Source organism: Danio rerio, chromosome 11 (assembly GCF_049306965.1).
Source record: "Danio rerio strain Tuebingen ecotype United States chromosome 11, GRCz12tu, whole genome shotgun sequence".
Taxonomy (NCBI): Eukaryota; Metazoa; Chordata; class Actinopteri; order Cypriniformes; family Danionidae; genus Danio; species Danio rerio.
In genome coordinates, this window is record NC_133186.1 from 47,258,077 (window position 1) to 47,277,417 (window position 19,341).

Genomic DNA, 19,341 nt, shown 5'->3' on the forward strand with positions numbered 1-19,341 from the left:
TTTAACAGCTCTCAAAACACAACAACTTTATTCTCAACACTTAATTAGTTTATTTTCATAATTTAATTGGATAAAGTTGATTCAACATAACATCTTAGATAACACTTTGTATTTAATAGACTAGTATAGAGTGGTGACTGGCTTTTTTGTTTTGTTTTTTACCCCATTCACCTGCAGTGTCTTGCGTCAAAAATGGGTACTCAATTATAATTACACTAGACTTAAGTAATTATTTAGTTTTTAGTGAAGCATTTTAAGTGAACAATAGTGCTTAAACTTAATGCCAATGAATTGAGACAAAAATCAGTGGTGTAAGGTAACAAATCACAAATATTCAGATTACTGTAATAGAGTGGAGGAGCTATGACGTCAATTTGTATGCAAAAATTTGTATGCGTTCGTGGCTAACACAAACTCAAGATACTTTCACGTTTTACTCTACGACATAAAACACATCAGCTACAGCACACTCTTGAATTTTTAAATTGGTTATGCTTCTTTTAAAAGACGGCTGCTATCAAGTTGCTAAATTCGACTACAGGTGGTGTCGGAGACATTATACGTCATCGAGCTGATCTTGTCTGGAGCGCAGCCCGCTTGCGTTGGGCATTTGGATTAGTCTGTGATTTAAGTTTTTTCATAAATATTAATTTTCAGTTTGTAGTATTTTTTCTAATTAGGAGTTCATATTGTGTGCTCATATTGTAAGACAAATAAATTTTGTAAACCGTAAAGCAAAACAAACTGAATTTCCCATGTAAAAACTTTCCAACACGCACATAGGTCTATACAGATGTGTTTTTGCGTATTTGTTTTATTATGTAGCATGGATTATAATATAATAAACCCAGAGAGTAAATCTTTGTCGAACACCATGTTTGTAAAAATAAGCTTGTAAACTCGTCTGTAGCAGGGCGGTGCTGACGTCACAGGCGAGCACCCTGAAGGTGCTGTAGTCAGTTTATAGCCTGTTAGCTTTTCAGTTCTTGCGTTTGCATTTAAGATCTAAAAGTGTTAAAGTTGTATTTTCGTGTGAGGATTATCCGGCTGGACAAAACGTGTAAGTGTAGTGAACAGTGTTTGAACACAGAGCATATTATTCGCAATCTTCGAAAAACCTATGGAAAAATCCTATAGGAATTTCATCGAGGGAACCAGTTTTATGCTAGCTGCCGATTAGCCTACAAAGTGACGTCGTAGTTCCTCCACTCTATTGAGTGTTTTTTTTTTCAGAAGTTGTAACATTAATTCAGTTTAATTCACAGAATTTCTACATAGTAACGTTATGTTGTGTACTGAAACCTCAAACTTTTTGGTCACATCCATAACGCATGTCTATTTTCCTCATTTAAAATATAAAAAATGTTTAGAGACTGATATTTTTCTAATGCCATACTGTGGTGAGATGTTTTAAAAAATATAAACAGATGTTTTAAAATAATATTACCATATACTTTCGGGGAATGCATGTTTTGAGATTTTACGGCAAATGTCACATCTGTAACGCTGGAAATGTTATGATATTTGACAAGTTAATAATAATAAAGAAATACCTGACCAATCCGACCACTAGATGCCACTGTCTTCCGTCATCCTGATTAAATACGTAAAAATCAATCAAATATGTATAATAAAGTAAAAAAAAACAATCACCGCGTTTTAAATAATAGTCAAACTCCTCCATCTGAGGTGAAGCGTTTTGGCGGTAAAAGGCTGTTGCCTGGCAACTGCAGCGAAGGCCGTTTTTTTTTGTGCTGTCATTTTCCCGGGAACCTCCGCGCCACGTGACGCTCCGGGCGCCTCGTGTGCAACTCTCTTTTTCCAAATCAAAATGGCGGCGCCGCATGGCGTAAAACTGAAGGATTTAAAGTGTGATTTTACGGACACCACAGCGGCACAGCCTCCACAGGACGCTCAGGTCTTATATGTGTTTCTGTTATGCATCCGCAGATGTCGATATGAAGATGTTTTATTGCTGATCATGTGTAGAAAAGACGCTCAGCATGTGAACACGTGGACATGAGCGCGTGCTCGAGACGGATGTGAACTTACACACGCGGTTAAAACGACGAGAAACGCGCTGTTTAATTGAGTTGTTAATCACAGCTGCTGGGGTTTATCGGTCAGTGTCGTCAAAGTGTTCGAGTGGCGTTAATGAACTGCACGTATGAGGTTTAATGTCGTATGAATGATCACACGCCGGCATTTACACGGCCACATGCTGGAACTTGACGGACTATTATAAATTGTCGAAAATAAACTGCATTTTGAACCAATAATGTTGAGTTATGTCGCTATTGGATGTGTTTTTGAGAGGATATGTGCTAAATTATAATGAAACGGCTTTAAAATAGCGGCGTTTTGCTGTCACGTGATCTGACTCTGCTGATGATCATATATAAATGAACGAAAGTCTGGATTATTATGAGTTCATTAAGCCTGTGAAGGGGATTATCTGCTGTGTGTGAGAAATATAACGCTGGTGTGTGTGTGTGTGTGTGAGAGAGATGTCCTTGATGACGTGTCTGACACACACCTGTCTGTCTGAATCATCAACACTGAATGAATGAATGAATGAACAGCCATTCATGTGTTCACATCCACACGTCTACACTCATTAAAATTAACAAATGAAATAAAGTAACTCATATTAAGAGTTCTGCTTAGTTTATTTTGTGTGAACTTGTTCAAGAATACCCAGTTGAGATCTACACACTACATATAGCGCTACTGAAAGTTTATAAATTAAGTTTTTATGTGCTTAAAATTCACATAATTCATATAAAACTACTGTAATATAACGCAATGTATGTGTATGTATATGTATATACATGTATGTATATATATGTGTGTGTGTGTGTGTATATATATATATATATATATATATATATATATATATATATATATATATACACACACACACACACACACACACACATAATATATGCACACACGCGTATATTTAATCATTCTTTCATTGCTACTACCTTAAATATGAAAAGCTTTCATCATGTAAGTATATATAGTAGTAATTATTATTTTGGCTATAATATTGAAAGACTTAGACATTTTCTAAGAGTTTAAATTAACAATATGGAGAAATTTAGCACTTTTTGAGGGCCAGTTCAACCAAAAATTAAAATTCTGTGCTAATTTACATGCTTATAAACGTTTATAACCCAGTAAATGATCAGGGAAATGCTAATCTTTGGGTAAACTATAACCTTAGGGTGTTTAACTCTGAGGTCATCCTCTTAAATATAATCCGAATACTGCATTTTACAGGATATGTCATATAAGTTCTTGTATAACTGCAGGACTGTTGTAATTCCTTATCATTATGCCTTTACTGCTTTGACCCGACTGTAAGATGGAGTTATTATGGAGATTGGATCTGACAGTGTTTTGCGTGTCTGCTTTTACCCGCAGGTGGATTTTGGAAAGCACGACCTCTTTGATCTGGACGTGGTGAAGATCTCTGATGCTCTCCATGGCAGTCTGGATCCCTCCATTCTGTCCATCTTCCAGGAGAAGACGAGTACGGAGAGTGTGGAAAGTGAGGCGTCTCTGCTGTGCGCGCTGACTGAGATCCTGGACAGTGTGGATGTGGAGTCGCTGTCTCCGTTCGACACGCTGCCGGACGCCGAGATATTCGCTGCGCACAAGAGTTCAGGCCACACGGTGAGGGACTAACACACACTTTGTTATGACTTTGTAAACACAGGTACAGACACTGGAGCGTTTTAAAGCCGCGGTTCATTAGAGGATCGCTCGTATGTCAGCTTAAAGACGTGACTCTGAAAGTGTGTGTATCTGTGGTTACACTCGGTAAACAGCAGTGAGTTTGATGAACTGATGACCTTCACGGCCAATCACAGTCATTTCTGTTGAGCATATGCACACAATGGCAAATCAGAGCTGTTTAAGAACACACTCAACAGCGCTCGCATGTTAGCGGAAATGGACATTTTTAAACTTTCATTGGTATCGATTGGTACTGAATTCCACTATTGTGACAACACTAGTGTGTGTATACATACACAAAGATAGTATTGCCCCATCTGATTGGTCAAAATGATAAAGTTAATGTAATTTATCAAACTTTTTTTTATATATTGCATATACTATTATCGAGATTATGATAATTTTGCAGGTCTAATCTCTGCCACATATTATAATGTGACAGCAACTCATATATTAATGTAAAAAATATGAATTCTGCTTTACTGTGATCTATAAACCAACATCCACAAATAGACATTGATGACTGGTTATGTGGTAAATGTTCTCATATGTTGAATTTTCCTATTTTTTTCCCCCCATCACAGCTCAGGAATCTGCTTCATGCTCCAGAGCCGTCATCAAATCAACACCCAAAAAACCCACAATCAGCCGCTTCAAAGTCCAGAAGAGTACGTTTCCTTTTCCTTTATCCAGTTATGATGTACAGTTACTCACCGGGCGAGTTCCTGGCACACCCAGATATCATGACGGAAGAACTGAACATAGATGTGTGTGTGACTTGAGCTGCTCTCTGTGTGTGTGTATCTTCTATTGGTTTGTGTTGTATGTAGAGGGCAACAGATCATTTACATTTAGTCATTTAGCAGATGCTTTTATCCAAAGTGACTTACAAATGAGGACAAGGAAGCAATTTACACAACTGTAAGAGCAACAATGAAGAAGTGCTATAGGCGAGTTTCAGGTCTGTAAAGTCTAAGAAAGGAAGTATTAGTAGTATTAGTATTTTTTTTTTTGTACAGTTAGTGTGATATTCAGAGAGGCAATTACAGATTAGGAAGGGAAGTGGAGACTAAATAGTTGAGTTTTTAGTGGTTTCTTGAAGACAGCGAGTGACTCTGCTGTTCTGATGCTGTTAGGGAGTTCATTCCACCAACTGGGCAGATTGAACGCGAGAGTTTGGGAAAGAGTTTTCTTCCCTCTTTGGGATGGAGCCACGAGGCGACGTTCATTCACAGAACGCAAGTTTCTGGAGGACACATACATCTGCAGAAGTGAGAGCAGATAAGGAGCAAAGCCAGAAGTCGCTTTGTAAGCAAACATCAGAGCTTTGAATTTGATGCGAGCAGCAACTGGCAGCCAGTGCAAACGGATGAGCAGCGGAGTGACATGTGCTCTTTTAGCTTCATTAAAGACCACTCGTGCTGCTGCGTTCTGAAGCATCTAAAGAGGTTTGATAGAGTTAGCTGGAAGCCCGGCTAGTAGAGAGTTGCAATAGTCCAGTCTGGAGAGAACAAGAGCTTGAATAAGGAGTTGAGCTGCATACAGTTGAGGCTAAATTGTTTGTTAATATTTTTATTTTATATTTATTTTTTATATTATTATTTTTATAATATCATCCAAGTGGTGTTTAACAGAGCAAGACATTTTCACAATATTTTTAATTTAATTTTCATGTCTGGAGAAAGTTTTGATTCATTTAGGTTGGCTGGAATACAAGATTCATTAGGTCAATATCATTAGACCTCATAAGCATTTTTTTTTCATTGTCTACTCAACAAACAACTATTAAAACAACCAATAACTTTCCTAATTAACCTAGTTAAGTCACTTTAAGGTGATTACTAGTATGTAGTAAAATAATTAAATTCACCTTTATTTCTATTGCGCTTTTAAAATGTCAAAGCAGCTTAACATGGAAGATGATAGTAAACTGAAACAGTGTCAGTTCAGTTTTCAGAGTTTAAGTTCCACTAGCATCATGGCAAAGACTATCTCCGTTAAACATGACTTGGATAATTTTTCTAGAAGTAGTAAAACATTTACAGGAGTGTGAATCATTTTGTCTAAACTGTATGTAGTTCATATCAAGGCAGGTATCACTGTTGTTCATAATATCATAATAAACCGCTGTAGAATGATCATGAATGAACAGTATTATTCTGTGTTCCTCTCCATCAGGAGGTTGTGATATCAGACAGACAGCTGAGGCCCCGTCGCCATTCAGGATCCCAGATTGAGATTTCACAGCAAGACGACCATGAGAAAAATACGAAAAGCCATTCTACGAGAATCTTCCGGATCGAATCCGATGCAGTGTTCACAGAGGACAGACTGGAGCTGCTTGCAGAATTAGTGAGACACATGCACCCGTACTGCATGAAGATCTCCAGCGCGTCTACAGAGGACGACGAGGAGGAGTTTGTGGATGTGGAGGCTTACGAGGAACCGGAGGAGAACATTCTAGACCAATCAGAGCTCGGGAAAGAGTCCAAAGCAGAAAATGCATCGTCTTTTAAAGCTGAGGATCAGCATGAACACAAAGACTCAAACGCACGAAACACGAGTATAAAGAGCCACGGAGAAGAAAGCATCATGTCTTCAGATCTAAATGTTGAGTTGACGATACAACACAGCGCTTTAGTCAAAACCAATGTAGCACAGATCAAAAAGAAGAAGAAGACGGTGACCTTTGCACTTAATTTAACCTCCGTGTATGAGATTCCAGCTTACAATGACGAGTCTGACTCTGATAAAGCAGAATCACCTGCTTTAGAGGATGATGCTTCTAAAAATGATGCAACGTGTTCTACTAATGACATCACTGCTTTCAAAAGTGACATCACCTCTTCTAAAAATGACATCACTTCCCCTCAGAAGCCCAAAATGCTCAGTCTGCAGGAGTATCGTCTCCTCAGGCTGAAGAAGCGGCCGATGGAGCAGAGGCGGATGGACTATCGGACCAAATGGCCTTCGCTTCCCGACGTTCCCAGGGAACTTCCAGATTTGTTTAAATTCAACCCGAAACCGAGTGGAAATGCTCATTCTGCCAAGAAATTAAAAGCAGCAAATGTGCAGACGTGTCAGTCCGAGCCAAAACATGTCAGACGTCCAGCCAGAACGCAAGTAGATCATTGTGTGGATCCTCCAAACCCAGTTTTAGTGCCGCTGAAGATCACTGATGAGCAGATTGAGGACAGAGATGCAACCCAAACTCCAGCAGAAGTGCAGAATTCAAAACCCGAGGTCGAGCTCGCTGAGGTCACACCGGTGAGCGTCGAACCCAAATCTTCAGCTGCGGAATCAAAATTACCAGTACTGAAGCCTGACGCCGTCACAGAAGAGCAGACGCAGAACTCGTGTGGAGAAATCGGTGAGCAGACCGTCTGTATTATCGATCTCCAGAAGATATAACGTGTACATAATGCAGGCTCAATTAGAGAGGGTTTGGGATAAATAACACTTCAGCCACTGGAAGGATGTGAAATAAGAGGATGGGATCTGCTGTTTAAATAGTGGAGAAGCAGATTACACTGAATCTCAATATCATTTCATTCTCCTGCCACTTAGTCCTTCATCAGGGGTCACCACAGCAGAATGAACCGCCAACTATTCCAGCATGTTTTACACAGCGAAAGCCCTTCCAGCTGTAACCCAGTACTGGGAAACACCCATACACTACAGCCAGTTTAGTTGATCAGTTCCCCTATAGCGCATGTGTTTGGACTGTGGGGGAAACCGGAGCACCCAGAGAAAACCCACACCAACACTGGGAGCACATGCAAACTCCACACAGAAACACCAACTGACCCAGCTGGGACTCGAACCAGTGACCTTCTTGCTGTGAGGCCACAGTGCTAACCACTGAGGCATCATGTCGCTCCTGAATCTTAATATCAATAACACAAATTATAGATGGTACAAACTCTAATGGGTCATAGCATATTTCTGGCCAAAGTGAGAATATAATTAGTCAAAACCAGCAGATTTAACATAACATACACACCGTACATGTTGAAAACACACTCTCAGAGCAATTAAATAGGTGTTGATTTCTACATATGGCCCAAAAGCGAAATAAAATGAGACATACAGTGTGTTTTAATAACGCTTATTCATGCACATGGAAATGAAACAGTAGCAGTAAGCTAATAGAGTTAAATAAACACTCAGTGCTCAGCGTAATTGAATATAGTTAATATATTTTGGTGCATTTGAACAAAACAGATTTATTAAACAGATATATTTATTAAAATAATATTTTAGTCACCAAAATTTTTTAGAAATAGAAAGATAATAAATTTAAATTAATGCAAAATATTGTAGAAAAATAATTAAAATGCACATTTTCAACAAAATGTTATTTATATTTTTATTTCTTCTTATTTTTGCTCTTTTAAAAAAATTATTTTATATTTTTTCCTAACATATAAATTTGGGTGCACCACTATTTGCTAGTGATATTCACTGCAGAGACACTCGGGCAGAGCTGAGCTCCAGCAAGGGGGAGCTTGGGCTCCAGCTCCTCCTTCCTTGCACTTCTTCTACAAGTGATGTCACTGGGGGTTGGGGTTAGGGGTGGGTTAGGTGTACTCATAAAAACAGCTTATAGGAGGAGGAGTTGGAGCTCAAGCTCCCCCTCATTGGAGCCCAAGTGGGTCTGCAGCGAGCAGTGCGCTGTTGTCATAAGTTATTTTGTTTGATGAGCTCAGATTTGGCTTCAGTACTGACTAATTGAACATATATGCACAAATATAATATTGTAGAGCTTCCTATAGGAAATATTAATTTAAATGAGACATTTTTGAGGGATGTGCTCATATATGCTGAACACTGTACATCTAATTGAATTAGACATGTTAAATATATGCATATGCATTACACAAAGTAGGACAAACTAGCTGGTAATTTATCAGCCACCAGCTAATAAGTTTCATTATATTAAATTACATTTTTAGGTGAAATCACTTTAATTAGAAACTGAAATCATAATAAATATTATCTTGAAGTTACATTTGATGTACTAAAATGACTAAAAGTAATACAATTTTAATAAACAATAATAATAAAAAACACTCAACATAACTAAACAAATAAACAAACTAGAACCTGATGTCCTGATGTGAACAAGAAAAGTAAATAATTTCTAAAAACTATTATAGAAACATAACGTGCGTGTTTTGTGTGGTTTTCGCAGGAATTGAAGCTTCAGATCTGACCAGTCTTTTGGAGCAGTTCGAGACTCAAGGTATATAATGAAATAACATAATAAATGCATATCTGTTTATGGTTGGGCGTAATTGAATCGACACAATCAGCTCATTTGCATCAGTTCAGATAAGAGGAACGATTATAACTTTGTGTTATCAGCTCTGGGTCGTTTTCATTACAACTTTCACTTTAGATTGACTTGATTTTGCACTCTGGATTGTCTTCTTGCACACGATATTGTCAGATTTAATGCACCCAGAGACAGACGCGGCCCCGGTGTTATTAAAGCAGAATCATTAAAGCGCTCATTAAGCTCTCACAGACACAATCATAATCAAACTGCACTTCTGTAATGGCTTCAGGAAAACAGCTCATGAAGGAGAATCTGAGTGTTCAGTGATGTTGGAGGAGCCAACATCTCCACTAACTGATATATGAGTGTCTGTAGTTGAGTTGATGGCTGTGTTTCAGCATTTCTGCACATCTTGGCATTTTCATTAGCCAGTTTGATGGATGATGATGATGGATTCTCAGTCATACCGTGTTGTTTCTCCGCAGCTTGTGATGCTCAGACGCTTCCAGAGGTTTCTCCGGATGAGTCTCAGTGTCGTCTGCCGGACCTCAGCAGCACTGCAGGTCAGATTCAGCACAGTTACTGCACAAATCTTTTTAACCAAGTTCTCTTAAGTTTAAGTTAAACTCTGTTGCATTGATGCGCATCAGTTAGAGAGTTATCAAATATAAAGAATCAGTTGTTAATATCCATCAGCAGAAAACTACATTATTTCACATCGTCTTCCTCTCTGAAACAAACGATTTAATTATACATTCTTGCATCAAAAACAACATTCAGTGCAAAACACAAATAAGAAATATATAATAATAGGATAAATAAAATAACATTATTATTATTACTAACACATATCAGGCTGTACAGCATTACAGAAAAATACATAAACACAAATATGCAAAACGTACAGCAGTAAACGTAAATCAATTAAAACATATAAACATGTATATTTTATCTGTGGTCTGTTTATAATCAAGGAAAATAGGTCCGGTATAGTTTTTTAGGTTTTAGTTTCCTCTCTCTCTTCATTTTGTCGAGTCCTTTATTATTTCTGTTTCTTTTTTTCTGTGAGAGGAAGGAGTTTCTCCTACATTTTTATTCATTCATTTATTTTCTTGTCGGCTTAGTTCTTTTATTAATTAGGGGTCGCCACAGCGGAATGAACCGCCAACTTATCCAGCACATTATTAAGCAGCGGATGCCCTTCCAGCTGCAACCCATCTCTGGGAAACATCCACACACTCATCCACTACAGACAATTTAGCCTACCCAATTCACCTGTACCGCATGTGTTTGAACTGTGGGGGAAACCGGAGCATCTGGAGGAAACCCATGCGAATGCAGGGAGAACATGCAAACTCCACACAGAAACGCCAACTGAGCCGAGGATCGACCCAGTGACCTTCTTGCTCCCTACGTTTTTACCAAAATGAATATGTGATAAAACCAAAATTTAAAAAACAGCGTTCAAATTTGTTCTCTGTGTGGGCGGGAATTACACCTCCCCTCTCTGCTGATTGGTCGACCTGCTATCATCGACTGTTTTGCTTTTATCATACTTTTTCTTTTTGTGTTAAAAAACAAAAAAATGATGAAAATAGAAATAAATATTTGAAAAAACTACATTTTATATTCGTGATAAGGGTCAAATTTGGCATTTATGAACAGTATTTCGAAGAGAAAACCAATTATATGCACCAAAAACAATGCAAAATACGTAATAATTCTCTACTGATTCAGGAGCTCGTTTTAGCCATGAAACACTGAGCAAATATTCTATGGGGTCTTTAAAAGTTGATGATATCAGTCGGCAATGATTCTCATTCTTTGTTTTCACCTTTCTGAATTATATTGCATTAAAAAAGAGTTTCCACAAGCTAAGACTCTTAAACTGTGCTTTCTTACAATATACATTTAGTAAATATGCTGTAAGTTTAATGTCACCAATGGAACCCCTTGAAATCTAAAGTGGCGATGAGGCCTTAAATGAGGTCTAGCCGGGCTTCCAGCTAACTCTATCAAGCCTCTTCAGCTGCTCCAGAACGCAGCAGCACGAGTGGTCTTTAATGAAGCTAAAAGAGCACATGTCACTCCGCTGCTCATCCGTTTGCACTGGCTGCCAGTTGCTGCTCGCATCAAATTCAAAGCTCTGATGTTTGCCTACAAAGCGACTTCTGGCTTTGCTCCTTCTTATCTGCTCTCGCTTCTGCAGATGTATGTGTCCTCCAGAAACTTGCGTTCTGTGAATGAACGTCGCCTCGTGGTTCCATCCCAAAGAGGGAAGAAATCACTTTCCCGAACGCTCACGCTCAATCTGCCCAGTTGGTGGAATGAACTCCCGAACTGCATCAGAACAGCAGAGTCACTCGCTGTCTTCAAGAAACCACTAAAAACTCAACTATTTAGTCTCCACTACACTTCCTAATCTGCAATTGCCTCTCTGACTCCACCGCTAACTACAAAAAATATATAAAAATATTAAAATTACTGATGTTTTGCTTCTTAGACTTTACACACCTGAAACTCGCCTACAGCACTTATTCTCTGTTGCTCTTAGTTGTGTAAGTTGCTTCCTTGTCCTCATTTGTAAGTCGCTTTAGATAAAAGCGTCTGCTAAATGACTAAATGTAAATGTTAAAGTGTATGGAAAGATTCTTAAAAAGGTCTTAAAAGGTATTTAATTTCACTCTGATTCCTGTATATACATACAGTTAAAGGTAAAATTATTCGCCCTCCTGTGAATTTTCTTTTTTGAATATTTCCCAAATGATGTTGAACAGATTAAGGAAATGTTCACAGTATTTCCTCTAATATTTGCTCTTCTGGAGAAAGTCTTATTTGTTTTATTTTGGCTGGTTTTATACCTATTTTAAGGTCAATATTAGCTCCTTCAGCAATATTAGTGTTGGATTGTCTCCAGAACAAACCACTGTTATACAATGACTTGCCTAATTACCCTAACTTTACCCTAATTACCCTAGTGAAGCCTTTAAATGTCACTTTAAGCTGAACACTAGGATATCTAGTCTAATATTATGTGCTGTCATCATGACAGAGAAAATATTAGATTATTAGAAAAGAGTCATTAAAACTATTATGATTAGACGTGTGTTGGAATAAAATCTTCTCTCCATTAACCAGAAATTAGGGGGAAAATATACAGGGTTGCTAATAATTCTGACTTCTACTGTGCGTTAAGTTAGCAGCAGTGCTTAGTTTTTGACTAGTTTTGTGATTATTATTGTCTATCTTCCAGGTCTGACTCCTCCTGCAACTCCTCCACATCAGATCTGGAGGCCAAAAGGGACCAAACATGACCCCATTAAACCTTCATCCAGCAAAACCATTCAGATTATTGAACCCCGGCCTCTGCCACCCAGTAAAACTCACTCTAAACCTCCACTGGCCACCGTTACTCCTGCGATAAACCCTCCTCAAGCGTTCCTGGATCACGATTACTGCGGGATGCAGGCACAAATAAACTCACCTTCGTGCAATTACAGGACGTTATCGGAGAGTCCGCGTCTGCCGGCATCAGTGCTGCTCTCTCCGGACAGCTCCCCCTGCAGGATGGAGACATTCGAGGAGGTGGAGTCTCTCAGGGGGCGGGGCTTGTGCTTTTCTACCCACTCTCCGAGCCCATTGGACCGTGGAAGACTGAAGAGGCAGAGATATGAAGGCAGATACCGACACTCCAGGTCCAGCTCCGGATCATCATGCTCATCATGCTCTTCATCGTCATCTTCATCATCGTCGTCTCGTTCCAGGTCTCGCTCTCCACCCACAAAAAGGTAAAATAAAATGTTAAAATAATTAAATGCCACTTTAAAATACTGTAATTTGAATAATGATGCGATCAAATTGATATAAGTAAGACTTTAATTCGTAGTATGCTGTATTTCTGTTCTGAAATACTTTTTAAAGTTAGAAGTTTTTATACTAAAAGTTTTACAATTACTAAAATAAGTTCGGTAAACACAATATTTAATTTTAGAAAAAATATTTAATTAATAAAAAAATGTATCAATAAAAAATAAATTTTTATTACAAAATAGTTTATTTTTATTACAATTATTATTGACAATTATTAAAATAAGTCCATTAAACACGAGATATTTAATCATCTGAATTTATTATTATTAAAAATATTTATTTCTCTGAACCTGAGTGGATTAAATGTATATTAAAAGATAGAAATGTATTAAAATATGCTTATTAAACACGAGATAATTATAAAACTAATAATAAAAATTATTGAATATATATGTTATCATAGACGCACACAGTTTATGGCAAACCTATGGAGTACATTAGATTTTGTTTATTAAAATATTTCATTAAGATGATTCTGTTTGTATTTGTAAGTGTTGTCTTATTTTGACTGTGGTTTTAAGGTACAGGTCCAGGCATTCTGGAAGCAGTTCGTCTTCGCGTTCGAGTTCAAGATCGTCTTCTCGTTCTCCGGTTCGCCAGTGTGGACGCCGCAGATCCAGATCACAAAACAGATCCAGATCCTTGTGCCGATCGCGTTCTGGTTCTCGCTCACCTGAGCCGGATTGCAGATGGCAGAGGTGAGTGTAAACACAATATTAACATGTGTGTGTGTGTGTGTGTGTGTGTGAGAATCCCCTTATGTTGTGAATCTAAATCAGATGTTGTTTTAGTCGTAGGCAGAAGGAGCTGAACCGACGACATGAAGAGGCTCGAAAACTCCGGCAGCAGAAAGCAATAGTAGGTGTACAAACGATTGTTCATTATACCATGTTAAAATGTGTGAATGCTTTATTCTGATTGGCTCATTCTATGGTGTTTGGTTATTATCAAATAAACGCACAGCTAAAGTAGTTCTGGCAGGTTTAAAGCGCATTACAGCTCCATATCACTCCGCTGAATGAGCTAGAAATCACATCAGAACACTACAGCACAGTAATTCACTTCTGATTATTGAATTATTAGACAATAATGCACAATATCACCACCTCAGTCGTGCAGCACTTCCTAATAATTTATCAGCCTGTCGTCAAGCCCAATAATTCACTCCTAAACATTGAATGATTGAAAAAATACCGCTCCATATCACCACCTCAGATGTGCATTATTCTTTAACAATTCTACAGCCCCTCGTCAAGCTCAATATATCACTCCTGGCTGTTGAATTATTAGAGAATAATGCACCACATCATTACCTCAAGTGTTTATTTCTTTTATATTGAATTCAACAACCCGTCGTCGTGCTCTCAATGTGCTCCTGAATGTGCAGTATTTAACATTTGCCATGCCCCTCAGGAGGAGCGTAGAGTGGTGTATGTGGGAGGAATCAGGGAAAATATGGCACCTTCAGACCTCAAAGATCGATTCTCACTGTTCGGGAAGGTTGAGGATTGTACAGTTCATCTCAGGAGTCACGGGTAACAAAGATCAACCAGTGATTCAGAAAACTAGCCATGTGCTCAAATTATATTGGAATTAACATTGTGTGTTTTTCCTTTATCTTCTTCTAGAGACAACTATGGTTTTGTCACGTATTACAACACTGACGACGCTTACGCTGCTATTGAGAACGGCGGGAAACTGAGGCGTCCAGACGAGCTGCCCTTCGACATCTGCTTCGGCGGCAGACGACAGTTCTGTAAATCCAACTATGCAGATTTAGGTTGGTCTCCTGATTGACTTTATTATTCTGTGGTGATGATTTGTTAGGCTAATATGAAGTATAATATAAGAAATTATAGATATTATTATTATAGAAATTATAGATATTATTGATTGTCTGTTGAAAGTGCACAAGCAATTACATTTTTAATCTTGCAGTGAAATGTAGAATTATGTCATTAATTGTTGTAATGTGTTTTAGTAATTGTAATTAATAAAACTGTTTATTGTTTTGTATTATAATGATGTCATCAGTTTTAAATTTTGTTATTGATTCACAGTGTTTCATATTTAAATATAATGACATAATTTGGGCCCCTCCAGAGCCTGTATTTACAAAACATTTGATCTTAGCACTTAAGATTTCTCCTAAATAGCAGTTTCAGAGCTCAGAGTTTTCATAAAGGTTGCTGAGACTGACTTTAACAGTTTCAAAATACAAAAATTGCAACTTTGTAATAAAAACGTTAACATTTAGCCTAAACGAAAGATTGTGTTCTAGAATAAAAAAACAAGTATGCAAATTTTATATATATAGAGTTTTTAGTTCCCCCCCCAATTTCTGTGTAACAGAGCAGATTTCTTCAGCACAGCAATAATTCTGACTTCAATTGTGTATATATGAAGAATTCATATGCAAAAACAAAAAAAAGTGCTGCCTAAAATTTTCTTGTAAAATGATGTGCATTTTTCTTAGCCTCAATGGTTTATGTTCTGTTATTTCATGTTATAGGCAATAAAAACAAGCTATCCTTTGCTATGAAAATAAAACAAATCTTATCTAAAATGTTTTTTTTTTTGGAAATGAAAATAAAAACTTGAAAATGAAATTTTATAAGAATCTTTTAGATGGCACTTAGAGGTTTTTGCATCTGAACTCTTTATCTCTCACACACACACACACACACACACACACACGCACACACACAGTTGAAGTCAAAATTATTCGCCCCCCCTTTTAATTTTTAAAAAATATATATTTGCCAGAGGATGTTGAACAGATTCAGTAAATGTTCACAGTATGTCTGATAATATTTGTTCTTCTGGAGAAAGTCTTATTTGTTTTATTTCAGCTAGAATAAAAAGCATTTTTTTATTTTTTAATCACCATTGTAAGGTCAATATTATTAGCCTCTTTAGGCTATATATTTTTTCGATAGTCTCCAGAACAAACCACTGTTATACAATGACTTGCCTAATTACCCTAACTTTACCCTGATTAACCCAGTGAAGCCTTTACATGTCACTTTAAGCTGAACACTAGTGTCTTTAATATCTAGTCTAATATTATGTGCTGTCATCATGACAAAGAGAAAATAAATCAGTTATTAGAGATGAGTTATTAACTAAATAAAATAAACTGCGGGTGAATAATTCTGATTTCAATTGTGTGTGTGTGTGTGTATATATATATATATATATATATATATATATATATATATATGTAAATTAATTGCTTTAAAAGATTTTTTTTTAAATAGTTGAAAAATATAGATAAAAACGACCAAGTTTGTATTTTATAGAATGTGTATATTTACATATATTTGTTTTTGAGAGAATATTTTTTGGCCTTTTTGTAATATAATATTTAAAAAATATACCTAAATATAGGAATATCTCTATGATTAAGGTAATAACTTATTAAATTTAACCTTATAACAATACAATTTTTAAAAGATCTTTTTTCCAAAGCAGATTGCTGAAAACATTTGAGCTGTTTTAGGATAGTGTTTTGTGAAATTATTTTTCTGTTTAGGAATGCAGACCCAGATCAATGAAAATAATGCACTTTTGTTTCTGATTACCTGTTATGCATTTAGATTCCAACCGGGACGTTGATCCCGCATCCCGGAGCCGACTGGAGTCTTTTGACTTCGACACGCTGCTGAAACAGGCTCAGAGAGGACAGAAGAGGTAGCAGAGCTGGAGATGGACACATTAACGTTACCTCAGAGCCCTGATGTAAACCTTGTTGAAACATCACAGGAATGATGCACCTGCTGTGTTTTTGGATGTTCACCCAAAAGTAATTCATTTATTCACCCTTCACAAACCCCTTTGAAAATTTGTATTCTGTTGAACACAAAAGAAGATGCTTTGAAAAATGTTGTTAACCGGTAACCATTGATTACCATAGTATTTGTTTTTACCTACTATGGAAGTCAATGGTTACCAGTTTCAAACATACAATGGCCCAGTTTCACAAACAAGGCTTAGATTAAGCCAAGACTAAGGCTTTGTTAAATTAGGCTAATTAAGCCACATTTATAAAAATAACCTTAGAATATATTACTGGTGTGCACCTGGAGAAAATAAAAGACACTGACATATTTTAAGCATCTCACTGCAAGTTATGTTGAGTTGAGACAGCTGAAACATGCAATTTAATCTTGACTAGCCTTAAACCTCGTTTGTGAAACTGGCGATATTTGTCCTGTTATGTGTTCAACAGAAAGTCAGATTTGGAACCGTGTGAGGGTGAGGAAATGTTTATTTTTGGGTGAACTATCCCAATATATTCAGTATTTTGTTGGTCATCCGTCATTATTACCTTGGTCACATGCTACTAAACCCACTGTACAATTTAAGCAGGTTTAAAGGAGTATTGTGGGTGAAGTAGAAGTTAAGCTCTGTTAACAGTATCAGTGATCATTGAAACACAAATGCACTTATACTGGGAGTCTGTGGATCATGCTTGAGTTTAAGCAGGAATGCATACTTGTGGTTTTTCAGCAGGGTTGATTGCACTTCACTAAACTGACTTCATTTTCACCTCTTTCTTACTTGACGGTTCTATTAAAGTACTTTTGTTTATATAATTCTGTACATAAAAATGAAAAGGCATTAAAGGAGTGAATTGTCATCATAGTTTAAATGGCAATTGGTTTGTTTTCTGTATATAACCTGCTTTTTTTGAGTGATACCAAAAATGTTTTCATCCTTTTTCAGTTGTAATGATGTTGCTTTACCTGAATAAAAAGATTTATGTACTAATCAATGTGACATCTCTTCATTTACAGTTTTCCCCTATTAAAGTTGTTTTTCCATGGATGATATATTCATTCATTCATTTTCTTTTCGACTTAGTCCCTTTATTAATCTAATATATATTATATATTATATATATATATATATATATATATATATATATATATATATATATATTCATTCATTAATTTTCTTGTCGGCTTAGTCCCTTTATGAATCCGGGGTTGCCACAGTGGAATGAACCGCCAACTCATCCAGCAAGTTTTTACGCAGCGGATGCCCTTTCAGCCGCAACCCATCTCTGGGAAACATCCACACACACATTCATACACTACGGACAATTTAGCCAACCCAATTCACCTGTACCACATGTGTTTGGACTGGGGGAAACCGGAGCACCCGGGGGAAACCTACGTAAATGCAGGGAGAACATGCAAACTCCTCACAGAAACGCCAACTGAGCCGAGGCTCAAACCAGCGACCTTCTTGCTGTGAGGCGACAGCACTACCTACTGAACCACTGCTTCGCCCATATACATATATATAGTTGATGATGTTGTTGTATAGTTGATGATGATGTTGTCAAATGATGTTGAACAGATTCAGGAAATAGTTTTTTGTTTTATTTTGGCTAGAATAAAAGCAGTTTTTATTTTAATCAATATTATTAGCCCCATTAGGCTATTTTTTTTCAGTAGACAACAGAACAAACCATCGTTATACAATGACTTGCCTAATTACTCTAGTGAAGCCTTTACATGTCACTTTAAGCTGTATAGAAGTGTCTTGAAGAATATCTAGTCTAATATTATTTACTGTCATTATGATAAAGAGAAAATAAATCAGTTTTCAGAGATGAGTTATTAAAACTGTTATGATTAGAAATGTGCTGAAGAAATCTGCTCTCCGTTAAACAGAAAACGGGGGGGGGGGGGGGGGAATAAACGGGAGGCTAATAATTCTGAATTTAACTGTATATTTAGTTTAACCAATGTATTACACACACACACACACACACACAACACGTCTGATATGAGGAAAACAAAATGTTTTAAAAGTTCTGACTAGTACAAAAATCCATTTGCATCATTTAAGCACATACAGACACTTGAATATTCTATCAAATATCAAACTAATTTGTGTCACTTGAAGCAAACAACACTAAACCTCACCTAATACATCAATTTATTAATAGTGACGTACTTACGGACAGTCCTGTCGTTTTCCCGCTAAAATGAGGGGATGTGCTGAGGGGATAAAATAATTAACAAATTCCCATAAAAAATGTGTTTAGTTTGAAACATTTAGTTAAAATAAAAGAATAAACACATTGTGTTCATATTTACCTCATAAATGTTCAGTTTTACGTTGAACAATCTCGGCAGTAAAACGACGAAGATTAGCATACACTGAACTAACGGAGACAAATGAGTGTAAATCACTTCAATTTGATATTTGCAAGCATTTTAGACGCTTTTTTGTACATAAATCCGTGTAATTACAATGTTATTTTAATGGTCTGAATCTCTATGTTGGTTTTAACAAACATTCTCGACAGTTTACTCGTCATAACATTACCTGAAACTGCCGACGTTTGAGTTTGACGCCGGGCGAGAGGCGGGGCGGGGTTTATATGACAGCTGCAGGAAGGCGCATGCGCCGCGCTGTGACCACGCGCA

At 37.0% G+C, this 19,341-nt stretch overlaps 1 protein-coding gene and 2 long non-coding RNA genes across 4 annotated transcripts; 1 reads left to right on the forward strand and 2 right to left on the reverse strand.

Moving 5' to 3' along the window:
* Positions 1-1,783: 1,783 nt before the first annotated feature.
* Positions 1,784-17,668, forward strand: si:dkey-93h22.8. 2 transcript variants are annotated; one of them, NM_001309792.1, is given in 12 exon segments: positions 1,784-1,918; positions 3,430-3,681; positions 4,329-4,412; positions 5,923-7,114; positions 8,939-8,989; positions 9,511-9,588; positions 12,279-12,813; positions 13,417-13,593; positions 13,687-13,753; positions 14,309-14,430; positions 14,524-14,675; positions 16,495-17,668. In NM_001309792.1, coding segments are annotated over 12 exon segments (2,895 nt in total). In that variant the 5' UTR covers positions 1,784-1,831; the 3' UTR covers positions 16,593-17,668.
* Positions 8,370-12,797, reverse strand: LOC141376683 (uncharacterized). Its single transcript, XR_012387389.1, has 2 exons — positions 12,510-12,797; positions 8,370-9,582 (listed from the first exon to the last, which is right to left on the reverse strand). It is a non-coding gene; the product is annotated as an uncharacterized lncRNA (long non-coding RNA).
* Positions 17,669-18,245: 577 nt separating the features above from the next.
* LOC141376684 (uncharacterized) lies at positions 18,246-19,334 on the reverse strand. The gene is made up of 3 exons (XR_012387411.1): positions 19,241-19,334; positions 19,009-19,076; positions 18,246-18,909 (listed from the first exon to the last, which is right to left on the reverse strand). It is a non-coding gene; the product is annotated as an uncharacterized lncRNA (long non-coding RNA).
* Positions 19,335-19,341: the final 7 nt, after the last annotated feature.

What these genes read in the sequence shown, in the direction of transcription:
- si:dkey-93h22.8 (XM_021479601.3), top strand. Translation starts at nt 1,832, where the DNA reads ATGGCGGCGCCGCATGGCGTAAAACTGAAGGATTTAAAGTGTGATTTT. An exon ending in GGAGCAGTTCGAGACTCAAG is followed by an intron (nt 8,990 to 12,278) that starts GTATATAATGAA and finishes TCTATCTTCCAG; the next exon opens with GTCTGACTCCTCCTGCAACT. An exon ending in TCCGGCAGCAGAAAGCAATA is followed by an intron (nt 13,754 to 14,308) that starts GTAGGTGTACAA and finishes CATGCCCCTCAG; the next exon opens with GAGGAGCGTAGAGTGGTGTA.